General features: G+C 48.7%; 1 protein-coding gene across 5 annotated transcripts in view; it reads right to left on the bottom strand.

The window, feature by feature from the left end:
* Positions 1 to 1,200: 1,200 nt before the first annotated feature.
* The window catches only part of FRMD4A (FERM domain containing 4A), a 77,345-nt gene continuing 63,885 nt past the window's right edge, over positions 1,201 to 14,660 (bottom strand). For 4 of the 5 annotated variants that reach the window (XM_053942945.1, XM_053942944.1, XM_053942942.1 and 1 more), the window contains 5 exons: positions 14,110 to 14,347; positions 13,529 to 13,693; positions 10,974 to 11,833; positions 8,501 to 8,597; positions 1,201 to 5,001 (listed from right to left, as the gene is read on the bottom strand). In XM_053942945.1, the coding sequence (XP_053798920.1) occupies positions 4,899 to 5,001; positions 8,501 to 8,597; positions 10,974 to 11,833; positions 13,529 to 13,693; positions 14,110 to 14,347 (1,463 nt within the window). In that variant the 3' untranslated portion in view covers positions 1,201 to 4,898. Of the gene's footprint in view, positions 5,002 to 6,669; positions 6,742 to 8,500; positions 8,598 to 10,973; positions 11,834 to 13,528; positions 13,694 to 14,109; positions 14,348 to 14,660 lie in introns of all 5 variants that reach the window. The other variant, XM_053942943.1, reaches the window with a different exon arrangement.

Below are 14,660 nucleotides of genomic sequence, written 5' to 3'. Positions count from 1 at the left end.
CCCAAGCCTGGCTGTGGAAGGGCCTGTGCAAGGTGACCTCTAAAACTATTGGTACCTGCCTGGACTGGTATTACTGTGCCCGGCGGTGGTGAAATGCCTTAAATTCCCTATTTGCTATTTGTGCTGCTGGAAAGGTTTTTAGGGTAGGTGCATGTGGGATCATTTTAATGGAGGAACTGGGCTTCTCTTCAGCTGGCTGTCATGACATCACCACCATCAATCCAGTCTTGCCCAAGAATGAACCTGATTGGGGTGTAAGTGACTTCACTTCTCAGGGGGAAGGGAGTGCTCTGACTCCTGGACCCAGGGGATGAGAACATAACGTGGTGCCTTCCGAGAGGGATGGTGCAAGGTGGGCAGTACCAGATCTGGAGCAGGCTGCCCTGAAAGCTGCTCCTGAGGTGGTGAAGACCTGCAGCACTTTAGGAGTCACTGTCAAGAAATCTGAGCCAAGGTCCCAGAGTTCAGGGGGTGTCTGAAAACCTTCGCTGTGGCTGTTTGGTCCATCCCAGACCCTCCTGGGGATTTACTGCAGGCAATGGTTCCCCACTCAGCAGTGCTGGGTGATGGTCACAGGGGCTGCCTGGTTCTGGGCTGCTGCCACTGGTGGCTCCCTGTGGAGCGGTCACTGCTGCCCACAGAGGGGACACCAGTGACGTCAAGTGATGTCCCTAACCCTGTGCAGGGCTCACTGCTGCCCTACTGAGCTAGAGCAGCCTCTTGGAGTGGGTTCCCTCGGGAAGTCACCAAGCAGGCACTTCCTTGCAGCATGGGGAATGTGCTGGTGCTGAAGCCTGTCCCACAGCTGTTGGCATTGCTGAAACAGCCTTGCAGAAACTTGGCATCCAATCCATGTAAGTGAGCATTAATTTTAGTTATTTCAAGTTGTGTGTTGGATTTGTGACTTTGCTTCCCACAGTGGTGGGACATCAGTCACACTATTGGTCCTCCTGAGTCCCTGGTACCAGTGCTTGGGAGAACATGGCATGGAGCCAGCATGGATCTATTGGGTGCTGAATCCCGAGGGATCTCTAAAGGATGGGCTTTTCTGGGGGAATGCCAGTGTTTCCTGCAGTCAGCCAAGGAGCAGGTCCCTCATGGACACCCTGGCCAGCTGTGCACACATCTGGGCCCAGCATCTCTAGCAGTGGTAAGGATTGCTTGGGCTCTGCCCTCCCAAAGAGACAAAGCATGGCAAGGTTTCATTTTGAAAATGCTTTAATAAGGAAGTGTTGACAACACCGTTTTGCAAAATGTAAAGGTAACTATACAAATTCTTAATACAAAAAGAATAAATTAAAAGCAGATTTTTTTTAATTCTGCAACTTTTTCTACAACATACATATTTTTTTTTCCTTGATTACAGTTGAACAGAATCCAGTAAAATCATTTTCCATGCTCTAAAGTCAATTTCAGGAGAGACCTAATTTTTTTCTTTTTTTTTTTTTTCCTTTTTTTTAAACTAGAGAGTCCATTTTACACAACTTGTAATAAAACTATTGACATTAATATATATATGTAAAACTTTACATCTAGTTAACTAAGCAGTAACTGGTCATCTGATAGCACCTGAATGGGGATCGGCTATGCCTGAAACTAAAACTAATACAGAGTGAAAACAAATTGGACTGTTTCAACATTTTCAACACTCGACTGCATATAATATCATTTAAAAATAAACCCTGCCTCCCAGCACGGCCCCTGCAGGGACCGTCCCCTGGCTCCTGCCCACACAGAGGGAGTGTCAGACACACAGACTGAACGCGGTTGTGGCTTTATGGCAGATGGAGCCTTGAAAAATAAAAAAGTAAAGGAGGGGTTAAGTTGGTAGTCAAGTGCTTGTCTGTAATAGCTATGTATATGCCCCTCCGTGTTATACTTAAATATGTTAATCTCATATGATTAACATTTTATGTACATTTGTGTTTAATTGAATTGAGCTAAACAGTAAAACCTGTTTTACTTAATCTGTCTTTACTACCAGACTGGCTGCTCACATGTGCCTTGATTGCAAACCAGAAAAGCAGAACACAAAGCAAAACTCAATCCATTTTTAGAAAGCTTTTTCTCCACTCCAGCCTGTTTGCAATTCAGGCTAAATATTTTTATTTTCCCCCCCTAATTTCAGGGCTGCCACCTTTTAACCTTTGCTGCAAAACTGCAGAGCTGGTCTTGGAGGAATTAATGTTTCTTCCTGTAGTGCCCAGAGGCCTCATAGTGCCGCTGTTGTTGAATTCTTTTTAATTAAAAGAAGGTACACAGAAAAAAAAAAAAACCCAAACCACTTACCAGGGAAATTAAAAAGAAAACAGACAGTTGCTCAGAGCCCCTAAAAATCCTTGGGCTAAATTATTTGCTGTAGCTTAATTTGGTCCTTATTTAATCCTTTTACTTCAGCTACCAAATTTTATCAGTAAATGTCATTAATCAGTACTACCTCTTATCCAGCTAAAAATCCAATTAGGAACTTGAAATAATTCCTATGTTGAAGACCCCAAAGCACAAAGAGATGGTGAAAACAGCTTTTTGAATGAACAGATAAAGGCTGCAATCTCACCACTGGCTGTTCTTCCAGAACTGAAAGTAAGGCTTCAATTACTGTCATGGTGCGCTGCACTCCCGGGTGCTGCTTCAGGGAGGCCCAGAAGCACAGAATTTGTGTGGTCACCTTTGTAAACCCTTTGCCAGTGTTTTTGTGGTTTTTTTTTTTTTTTTTTTTTTTTTTTTTTTTCAGAGGGATAATTTATTTATACTTCATGTGTGGACATAAAAGAGTTTCCTTATCATAGCATTACGGAAGGGTTTGTATTGGAAGTGACATCATCTGGTTCCAACCCCTGCCATGGGGCAGGGACACCTTCCACTAGACCAGGTTGCTCAGAGCCCCATCCAGTCTGGCCTCTTGCCCCATCCAATCCTGGCTCTGCCACAGGTTTCCCTGGACAAATAACAGCCTTTCTGCCTGTCTCTGTCTCATCTCTGCACGGCCTCCTCCCCACCTCACCAGTGATGCAAAGCAGCAGCGCAGGGAACCAAAGCCAACACTTCTGGTGTGAGTTGCAGAAAGGAATTGGCATGAGCTGCTTCCATTAATGTTTAGAAACCCCATCATTTTTCAAAGCCTAATTACACAGAACCCATTCTCTTTTAAAGCCTGGAATGCAGTTTTCCAGCAATCTTAATACCAAAAGGCGTGGCAGCCCCCCAAGTTGCGGTGTTTAATTTGAAACGTTTCGCTCTACTTTGTCTGGTAGATGCTGTTGTTATTCTTGGAACACACACACACACACAACTCACACACTCTCACACTTTTTTTTTTTCCTTTTTCCTTAAACTAAAGCTAACTTCAGTTTCTGCTTTTCACAAAGTAACCCCCTCCAGCCGTTTCTTTTAATGCCTTTCCCATAGGAAATCATCATTTGCACGCACCAACGGGGGAAGGCCGGGCGCCCACCCCCATCGAGTGGCAATAAAAACAGCATAGCACCGCAGTGAAGACTAAGACGTGCCAGCTTCAACATCCACCTAGATTGTGCACTTGTTCGTTACAAAAGTGTCTTTGAGGCCTTTGAAAGTTCCATGGCTTGACATGTATAAAGCATTGCTCTAAAGTATGTGTAAACTTGCAGCTCCTTCCTGGCCGCGCTCGTGCTGCTCCGTTTGGTGGCCGCAGGCAGCTCCCGCTCGCGTCCGACGCCTCGCTCGGTCGCTGCCCTTTCTCTCTCGCAAGGGGAAGATTTGCCTGTCTGCTGGTTGTCCAACCCTTCTCCAGGAGCCTTCCTGCTTCCTGACAGACCAGTTCTCCCACACGGCAGCACACGGGTGACGAGCCCTTTGCTACACTGGTGCTAACGAAGGGAAGAGGAGTGGAACCAATATGTGAACGCAGCTTGGCCGTGTCAGGTCGATCGCGATGTGCTTTCCCTTGGATTTCACGTTAACGCTTTGTGCAGAAATAGATTCCAATTTATTGGCTGTGTCTGCTTGTGGAAAGGTTTTTTTTGGCAATTTTTTTCTGTATCAAAACAACCAATACAATCCCAACCTCTCCATGTATTGGTGGGCACTCTGTGCCAGCCACAGAGATGCTGTGAGTGCAGTACTTGCCTCTGCTTTAGGTAATGCCTTTGTAAACCTTGTCTGTCCAGTTCAAGAGTGGCTTGCAGACAGCGATGCTGTGATACCAGCCCAGACCTCGGGTGTGTCTGCAGCACAGGGGGTTCTTTTGCTTGCGTGTAGGTGGACTCCAAATGAAGAAGGAAATGCCATTTTGCAGGGGGTGGTCGTGTCTGCCATCAAGTTAAAGAGAGATGTTCTTGTAGCTAGAACTTGCTGAGAAACTCATCCTGCCAACAGTGGTGTGGAGATCTTTGGCAGTGCTGACCTGATTGTGAGACTGGCACATCTCTGAAGCGATGGGATTTACTGTTTCAGAACAGATGCACTTTCAGGAATATGGTCTCCATTTTCAGCCTCTAACCTATTCCCACCCCCTTCAAACTAATGCTGTTGGCTTCAGCTTGCAGGTCATGGAACTCTTGCTGCTGTTACCTGCTGTGGAACAGTAATCTTTGATACGAGCCTTGAAGGGCTTCTATGGTTTCAAAGGAAACCCAATTTTGAAACTGACTCTTCAGATGGCTGCTCCTCTCCACCCGCTGCCCCGTGGCCGTGGGAGGGATGGGCACCCGTCTGGCAGTGGGATGTGCTGCGCTCCACCGCTGCCGTGGTGGATGTCTCAGGGCCAGTGTTCCATAAATGTTGTCTTGAATTGCATCGTGAAAAAAGTGCTTAGAGTTGAAGCTGGTGCTGGGTGACAGTGCATCTGGGTAAGGCAAATGAGAGGCAGTGAGGTGATCTCAGAATGGCATTGATGTGATTAACTTGAGGTCAGGGGTTCACACTAGAGTTCCAGGCTTGGCTTTTTCCTGCCCATACCACTGGACATCTGCTAATTCTGGATAGAGGGGAGAGTCCAGGAAACAGCTATCATTGTAGTTCCTGCAGGAGAAAGGAAACTTTGTTAGGACAGTGAGTGCTCCTGGGAAGTTCAACCATGAGCATAAAACGTTGTGTTATGGGTGTGTGCAGGGTATTCACAGACCCCCCTGCTCTCTGCCTGTGTTTTCTTCCCCCCTGCCCTGGGTACAGCAGCAGTGCTGTGCCTCTGCCCTGCCTGAGGCTCTGCCTGCTGTCCTGCCCAGTAGCAAGTGGGGATAGAGATTTTTCTATGGGATGCTCTCCAAGGAGCAAGTCCTTAGAGCAGCTCACTCGGACATGGGCTGTATCACCCAGTGGGAACATTGAAGGAGGAGGGTGGTGGCACTTTCTGTAGCAGTTCTGCTCTGGGCAGAGGCTCGTGCATCACTGAGCAGTCCCAGAGTGACGTGGCTTTCCAGGGATGAACCAGGAAGGGACTAGTGAGAGCATGCCAGGTCTGATGTGGAAAGGACTATGTTACAGTAGCCCAGTCCTCATCTTGGGCTATGTTTCCTGCCAAAGTACTGCTTCTTTTGCTGCCTGGCTTTTTCTTTGTCTGTACTGAGTAGATGAGACAATTCATAAGAATTTTCTTTGCAATTTACATTAAGAGCTCTAACCAACGTCAGCTCCTGGCTTAGGCTGTAGAGCTCCTTCCCAGAGGAAAACAGGTCAAAATCTGGATATTTTGAAAAGTGACTGCTATATCTGTGCAGTCATAGCCAGAACTGATGTCTCTCCCTCACACTTTGCTTTGAACCAACTTCCAAACTAGAGACTCTTTTGAGGCCAAAAGCAGGAGATGCATATTTTTTCTGTTTACTGAGGGAATCTCACTCCTTCCTGCATTCCCTCCCCACCTCACAGGACTGATCTCACATCTGGTGCAGTTCCTGCTTCCTCTGCCCTGTATTTCACCTGGTTTCCTTGGGATTGGTGTCTGGGAGGAACCTGAGCAAGGGCATCGACATTTGCATGTTAAAGAGCCTTTTGTTTTCCAGCTCTGTGCTGAAGTACCGAGGTTTATGGGATAACTCTAGAAAGCTGGGCTTTCTATATAAATACTTTCTATATAAATACTTGACAGATGCCAGCTGTGAATGGTTGTAGATTCAAATGAGAGTAAGACAGCAATGGCAGTTTAATTAAAACAGAAATACTCTGAGGGTTTTTTGTTCCCTCCACCCTTTCCCCTCTGTCTTCCCACAGGAATGGGGCCAGGGTTGCTCCTTGTCCCATAAAAGCTCTCTGCTGGTGCTGCTGCTGCAAACAGCCTCAGCTCTGCGGCAGGGAGGGAGGAGGAAGGTGTGATGGAGCTGTGGCTGGAGCAAGGCCGGGAGCTCTGGCCAGGGCCTCGGAGCCTAGCCGAGCTCGTGTCCCCACCACGCTGCTCCCAGACTGTTCCCACAGCACTCTGCCCACGCTGCTTTCAATTCTCCTGAGCCACAGATTTGTTGCCCCCCCCTCCACTTTCTGTGCCTGTTCAGCCTCGGCAGGGACACAGCGCAGGCTGGCCCCAAGGCCCTTTCACAGGGGAAAGTGCCACAGGCACAGACTCTGAAAAGGCACCGAGGGTTAGAATGCTCCCAAGCACTGCAGGGAGCCTCGCTGGCAGACAAACGGGCACACAGCTGTGCTCACGGACTGTGGGGCAGAAAGAGGAAAGAACAAAACGTTCCCTTACTATACCTCTATTCATCAGTACTTTGGTGGGTTGGAGACTGAGACTCATCCATAGTGGGTGAGTTGTCTGTTGCTTCTCTGAACAAAGGAGAGCAAAAAAGGAGGAAAGAGGAGAGAGGAAATGTTAAAGAAAAGAAGTGACACAGACATTGTTATGAGCTTATTAATCCAGTGGGGAAACAAGCTGATGAATCACCTTTAGGAAAAGTTAGTGAAACAAAAACATGTTGGGGAGAACTGTCAATCTGTTGAGTCTGCTGGGTGGGCACAGCTGCTCCTGCAGCAGATGAATCTGTTGTGCATCTAACGGCAGACTGGATCCACTCCTGTATTTATACACATACACCTTGGGTGCTAAGCTCAGGTACAAAACAAGTGTTGATTTGTCTCCAATTCTTTTTGCATTGGTTGTTGGTGCAGGGCCTAAGCTATAAATCCAGGTAGCTTCACTTTCACCAGCTGAGAATTTAGCTTAAAGTATTTTTGCAGTGAGAGGCAAGGTGCAGGACAGCTTGAATGGAAAAATAAGAAAAGCTGGGATTATCCAAACAGATGTCTCAGCTGGCTGCTCACCAGTTTTAATTCTGATCATCATAAAGATATTTAGAAGAATTAGGATTGGGATGGAGTCTGAGACTAAGATTTGAATTTAGACTCAAACCCTTAATAGTGGAAGTTGTAGTGTATGGTAAAGGCAAGTACCATTTTGCCTATCTTGCTATCACTTGACTTTTTGTGAAATGGGACCAAGAAGATTCTCCTGTTCTAGAGCTGGAAGCACATGCAAAGACCAGATGAGACTGGATGTCAAATGTGTGAATTTAAAATCCAGGTAAGTCTAAGGGGTTGTGGTTATGGTTCTCCTCACCTCCAATTTAAAGTGCAGTCACAAACAGTGCTGGAGTAAAACCAGAGGTCAAACCTGGTTGTAGGTGACATGGGTAATCAAAGAGCAGGAGATTTTCCAGTGGCTGCACAGTGAAATGTTTTCTAAGTTAGTCCCAGTTCATGACTCAGGGTATTAGATCTGTTTTCCTGTTCAGAGAACTAGGGTATTTTGAGGACTGTAGTGTCAGATCTAGCTGATCTTGCCAAAATCTCATCCCACAATCTGGGATGTGCTGAGTTAGACAGGATATGGAAATGACCTTTACTTGACATGGCAGGACAGAATTGCTGGAGAGAGAGTGCTAGAGAATACCCATGGGAGTTTGCAAAAGGGTGTTTGTTTACACCTGGAACTCCCTGCCTTGTAAATAGGTGCCAAAGAACCCAGTTACTGTATTTACATTAGTAATGGCTATGGGTGTGTAATGCTTCCCTCACACTCTGGTGAAGTACCTTCATGTTAGTGATAGCTGAAAAAAGATGCCCTTGAAAGTCATGCAGACACATTGCTGGGGAAAACTGAGCAGAAAAATGAGGTTGCTGCACACACAGGTATGGCAGGCACTTAACCTTGCCTTTTCAGCAAGGCCTTGGTGTGGACAGCCAGTGTGATGGCTGCTAAAAAAGAAACATCATCTATTTCAACATATGAAGAAGACTGGAGGAAGGAGACTGTCCAAGCAGGAGGAACCTGCAGGGCTCCTTTCCTTGTGGATCTGACACTGCTTGGAGCAGTGCTGGGTGTGGATGACTCAGGCATGTCTTGCTCAGTCTAAACCAGAGCTCCATCACCACAAGAGCACAGGTGGGAGACTGGAAATGCTCCATGTGGATGTAGGCTATGGAGCACACAGGAAACATTCCCCATAGCTGTGCCTGTGTGTGGGGAGCTTTTTCTCACTGGCACTGAGTGAGGTGGATTATCTAGCCTGACCCCACAGACACTCACCCAGTCTGCCACGTGAGAATGTGGTGGGGGCTGCCCGGCGGCGTGGCTGCGAGCTCGCTCGACGGCGTGGAACTCCTCTGGCTGTGAGGTAAGGCAGCTGGAAAACAACCAAGGGTGGAGAAAAACGACTGGTGAGGTGAGAACACAAAGGTCAGAATGGTTCAGAAGCATCAGCTGGTCAGACCAGCAGAAACATGTCTGGCTGTGAGTAAACACAACCTGGGACAGACCTCACCCCATTCCTGGGTGACTGTGCCCGAACATGGCACAAGAGCACAGCCTCTGCTGACACTGCTGCACGTCATGGGCTGGATCTGGCCTCAGCTCTGCAGGAACACTCAGTCTCCAGCTGAATACAGCCACCCAGACTCTCTTGATCCTGCCTGGGACACATCACACTTCTCCCAGCACAGACTTGGTTGCTGCTGCCTGGACTCCAAGGGTCCTGAACTGGAGGAGCTCAGCCTGCCAGGCTCAGCCTCCCGTTTCCAGGGGTGGTGGGAGATGCTCTGTGTCCCTAGGAGCCAGGGCTGGCAGTGGTGAGAGCCTGGACAAGTACACTGCTCTGAAGATTACAAAAGCTACACTTTCCTTTCACTGTGGATTTGTACAAAATGCCTGCCTTTGTTGACAGTCCTATTAGGGACCAAAGGAAGGCTCAGTGTACTTGAACAAAGACAGAAGCAAGCTGGACTATAAACGGGCAGTGGCTCTTGGGGCAATTTCCCTGGTGAGGGTCCAGCAAATAAAACCACCTCACTAAGCTTTCCTCCTCCTCAAGTCTATACAGTGTTTACCCTCTGAATTTAATACATGCCTAGAACTCTGATCCTCTTTGAAGGCCCAACTGACCTATCAGCTAGGACTGATCAGCTGAAATTATGGAGGCTTCTACCTGGCACCCCTCTCCCTGCTGTTAAATTCTTTAGCTGCTGCCAAATGACACCGAAAGGGAAAAACAAATTTTAATCTCCTTCTGGAGCTGACAGCTCCTGAGGTAAGTATCCTCCCATAGCTGTGATTGGGAACAGACTCTGAACACAAAACTAATCTATGCTGCCAACTGGTCAGGCCATGCTGTGATTACTGAACGTACTTGTGTTGCACAGGTATCACATTTAGGTTTAAAGCCTCAGCTGAGTTAGGGAACGGACTGACCAACAGTGATCTTTTTGTGCTCTCACCCCAACCCCACCATTTTCCTGAACTGGTACCGTTTCCAAGGCTAACCAAAAACTTTCCAGTGTTCAAGCATTTTTTTTTGCTGCAGGGAAGAGAAATGCCAATCAGCCAAAGGGAGGAAGACAGATGTTCATAGGGAGACACAGGATGGTTCTAGCAGCTACTCAGTTGTGTCTTGGTCCACCCCTGGTATTCCCATGAGTGTTGGCATCACACATCAAATCAGCCCCATCTTTGGCAGCTGTTGGTGGCCCACGAGGAGTCTCTGACTCCACACTGGAGCTGGCAGCGAGTGCAGGGCCCCCCTAGTGCCAGTGTGGTGGTCACCATGGACTGGATACCATGCTGGGATGGCAGAAGGCCAGCAGCCAGCATAGGTGGACAATGCACTGGTCTGCCTGGGAGGCAGTGGCAAGTGCAGCTGGAGCAATGGTGTCTCCTATGCTGAGGCTGAGGTGTGTGGCTCAGGATTTTAGCAAGTCCTTGATCTGTCCACACGGGCTGGACAAGGAGTGACTGATGTCTAGTAGATATTTAACCTTGGAGTGTTTCACACACATTGTAGCCTTCCTTCTCAGTGTAATGAATTGGACTATTTTCTTACCATTTAATATTAACAGCACAGAGGTATACATAACAGATATGTTTAACATTAACAGCAATGCTCTGCACATAACACAGAGGCAAAATACTGCACAAACTTCAGCACTCTGAATTTCAGGGTATTATCAACAGAGTTATTGGAGCTGCATGGGAAAATCAAGTCTCAGCAGTGCACATAGATGTCATAGCTCAAACATTTTTGTGGGGGGTGAAGGGGCTGGGATGCCCCACTTAACCTTTTTCATACTTTTAGTGTTTCATTGAGTACGTATATTTTCCTAGTCTGTGCTGAACCCCTGCTTGCCTCATTGCTCCCCTTGCTGTGATTATGAATAGTGACGCTCCCGTAGCTTTGTCACCTTCAGCCTCTAGTGCCATCACCCAAAACCCAACTGCACTCTGAGGAAAGACCTGGCAACAAGCGGGCTTTGGTCCCTCTCTGTCTTTTGAGCCCATCATTGAGAAGTTATGATTTCCATGAATGTTTCCAAACATTCCCACTGATGAATGTCTTGGACAAGGCTTGCCCTGCAGTGTTATGCCTTCAGGCTTGGTGAGCAGTGTGTGCAGGGCAGATAATGTGCTGTGTTCTGGCACTGCTCTCCAGCTGGGGTGTAACACCTGGCATAGATCCGGACTCAATGAGGCTCCCATCCCTCCTGCCCCTCTGCCCGGGCCTGGCTCTCACCTGATGTTGCTTTACACATCTGAGGCATTCTTGTGACCCGGCTGTGTGCCACAAAGGTGCTTTGAGAAGATGTGCTGTACTGGGAGCTGCTGTCCGAGGAGGTGGAGCTCGTGTGCGAGAGGCGGCTGTGCTCCTTGTGGGAGGCCGTGGACCGCTGGTACCAGAGCCGCAGCTCGTCCGACACTGCAGTCCTACCCGAGCCCTTCTCATGGCCCTCCCTGCCCAGAGATGGAGTCCTTATGATCTGGGAGCGAGATGGGGTGAGCCTGACCGAGTCCACTTCATCCCCGTGCCAGTTCTCCTTAAACATTCCCCCCGCTGTGTAGGAGTTGGAGGTTTTGAATTGTGCTTTCACGCTGTAGTGTCCCTCCTGGTCATTTTCCAGGCTCCGCACCACTACGGGTGTGGAGCTGCCCTCAATGTACAGGGGATATTCTTTGATCCTGTACTGGGAGGAGGGTTGGCTCTGGCTGTGCAGGTAGACACGGTGGTGTCCCGTCCCATTCCTCGCAGCCAGGTTGGGCATACTCCCTGAATTAGAAGAGACCAGGTTGCCTGCTGATTTGTGCCTTTGCCTCTGCCGTTCTCTGGCTTTTGACGGGGAATCCTCTGCCAGGGTGGAGTAGTTGGGATTCATCTGAGCAGGGTAGTAGTGCTCCGAGCTGGAATGGCTGGTGCAGGAAGAGCAGTCGTCCATGGGGTCAGAGCCATTACTGCTACGAGTCCTTGGGGTGTAGAAATCAGGGCTCCCTGTCTCATTTTCTGAGCCGAGGAGCTTTCCTTGTGACTCCAAACTGGAGCTCCGGTGTCTAAAGTGCTGAGCTAAGCTGTGCAGTCTGGTTGGGCTGATATCTACTGACCTGCAGGAACCAGGATAAAAAGCAGGCTGTAAGTCAACAGGTTGAATCATTCCCCATCCCTGTCTGTACACACAGCCACCAAAGGACTCCAAGGGCATTGGAAAACCTGAACCCTTCCAGCATTTCTTGGGGCTGCTGCCTGCATGCAATCTGCTTCCCTGCTGCAGGGCTTGAGCTGATTAGGTCCTGTTCCTGTTCCTCTCCAGTTCCTTGGTGGTGACATTCAGTCTGCAGCACCATGAGGGACATAAACCCCTGCCCAATCCAGTTCCTCTGTGGCATGCCACTCTGGGAAAAGCCCAGTCTGAAGGGTAAAGCTTGGGAACCTCAAGCCTTGGCACCTCACAAAGGTGGTGAGATTCCCTTGCAAGTGGCTCATGAAAGTACTGCATGAGTACAATCCATCAGATGAGAGACAGACAGACAAACAGACTGCCCATACTTAGCCTTGAACGTTGTGATTTCTCCACTGGTCATTGAAAAATTCACCCCTTGTCAAGCAGCTTGGTGCTGCTGGGGCCCAGCCATGGGTAGCACATGCGGGGCTCTCAATGGGGGACAGCCCTTCAGGCAACCACCCCAAATCACAGTTTAAAAGTCTTGATTCATGGCCAAGTCTGGGAGGTCTCTATTCACCCCAGCTGTTTGAATAGCTCCACCCATCCATTCAGGGAGCAGAAAACATCTACATGATGGATGGCTAAGGCCAGGGCATGCAGCTCATGAATGAGCTACAGACTGAGCAATGGTTGTTTCAAACACCCAAATGTCCCCTACTCAGTTAAGGCCACTTTTCAAGCCTTGTGCCAGGCTCATTTCTCATACAGCTTGGCTCCAGTGTTAACAGACATTGCACCACTGAAAGGTACCCTTGGCCAAAAGTTTGTAACAAATTTAACCCAGAGCTTTAATGCCTTGTATTGTCTCTGCCCAAGGCTGATTTGTTGGCATAACTCTTGATTTATTCTGAGCTAAATGATGGTAGCACTTGCCCTTAGGGCAGGACACATGCCAGAACACAGCTTTGGATCAGTTCTGCTCCCTGCAGTGTCCATGGCACTTGTCACAAAAGCAAAAGAGCAACGAAGCTGAACAGTTTGTAAAAATCCTGCTGAAAATCACAGTCAAGTTTGGCCACACATCAAATCACCTCCCTTACACACTTCAGCTCTTTCCTCTGTCAACCTTGGGCTAAATTCCACTGCCACCTGGGTCCCTGTCTGGATTGCTTTCTACTGGCTCTTGATCTCTACTTAACATCCCACACATGCAAACATTTTATCCATGAGGGAAAATTAACACTATTCAACATTTTGTATCAGATGGGAAGCAACATGTTCTCTCCAGCTGGATCCATGGAGGAATTTACTGCAGAACTTAGCAGTAGCAACACGTGCATTTTAAAAGTGGCTTGTAGAGCCTATAAACAGTCTGAGATGAAAGGTCCTAGCAGAAGAAAAGCTTGATCACTTCAGGGGAGGGATGAGGGGCAGAATCGTGTTTATCTGAAGGGATTTCAGGATGTCAGTTCAGGACAGATTTTCTACTGGCATGAGCACATGAGCCTCTTACATGAACAGGACTGGTTTGTGTCCTTTCCTGAACTGGGAATTAATTCATACCCTGAGGGAAGGATAAAGCAAGGCAAATTTATTTCAGGGTAAGCAAGGTGAAGCTGGAACCAGGAAGACTTACCGCGTGGAGTGGACGTAGTGCGGACTGCGTACCCGTAGATCCGGCGTCGACGGCATGCTGGACTGGGAATTCCAGTGGGGAAGGCTCCGGATGGGGCTGTTCTGCAGCGAGCTGCTGCCTCCCGCCTCGGCACAGCTCCCGGTGCTGGGGAACCGCTTGTGACTGCTGCAGAGGAAACACCCTGCTTCAGCTCTCCACAGGAATTTGGGGAAGTGGCTCCCACGCATCCTTCCAGATCTCAGGCACGTGCCTGGGATCTTGCAGGGGTGAGTGGGAGTTGGGTCAGATGCTGTTCTGAGCTTGTGTCCCAGAGCTTGTGATTCTACAGTACCAGAGGTCAAGGCCAAGTCCCGTCAAAGCCCTCAGATGATCCACCATCCTACCCTTCTAAATGTTTTGTAAAATAACACTGAGATACCAAACAGCAATCATGTGGCTGTAGCCTGTTTTTATGACCTGCTTATTGGCCAAAAGTCTCCTTTTAGTAAGGGACAACTTTGTAAATGTTGAAAGGCCTCCCACCTGTCCCTCCTGAAAGCAAGGAATATCTCTGTGCTGGAGCTTCAGGTGAGCTGGCTCACCTGGAATGGCTGTGCGAGGAGCGCTTCTTGACCTTCTCATAGGGCTCATCCAGGGATGACTCGCTCCACATCTTGGGTTTGATGGGGGACTTGTCGTAGTCGTTGCGGTGGAAATGCATCTGGCGGAGGCCTTCCAGCGACTGCGGCGGGGGCGGCCGGTTGTGCAGCGGCGGCCGCGGCGGGAGGCCTTTGTGTGGGGACTGCAGAGGGGAGATTGTGCTGGTGACCTGAGAGTCCTCTGTGAAGAGAAGGGAGAGAGGTGATGGCTGTGTGACACCTCCAATGGCAGCACAGCCCTGAGAGATGCCATCCCACCTCCAGAGCCTGCTTCCTTGCCCTGCTTCCCCTGGCTGTGCTCAGAGCCATCCTGAAGACCTGACTTTCAGAAGGGCACTGGCTGACATTCTTATTTTAGTAGAGAATGGCCAGTAAGAGTGTGTGATGCATTAAAACAACTGAAACTTAAGGGAAAATAAAGGGCAATTCTAGGACTGTCTTTTGAAATAATTCAGAGCAGTAACCACAGCAATACTCACTGCTCCAGGCCTGAT

Source organism: Vidua chalybeata, chromosome 5 (assembly GCF_026979565.1).
Source record: "Vidua chalybeata isolate OUT-0048 chromosome 5, bVidCha1 merged haplotype, whole genome shotgun sequence".
NCBI lineage: Eukaryota > Metazoa > Chordata > Aves > Passeriformes > Viduidae > Vidua > Vidua chalybeata.
This window is presented reverse-complemented; position numbering and strand designations above follow the sequence as displayed.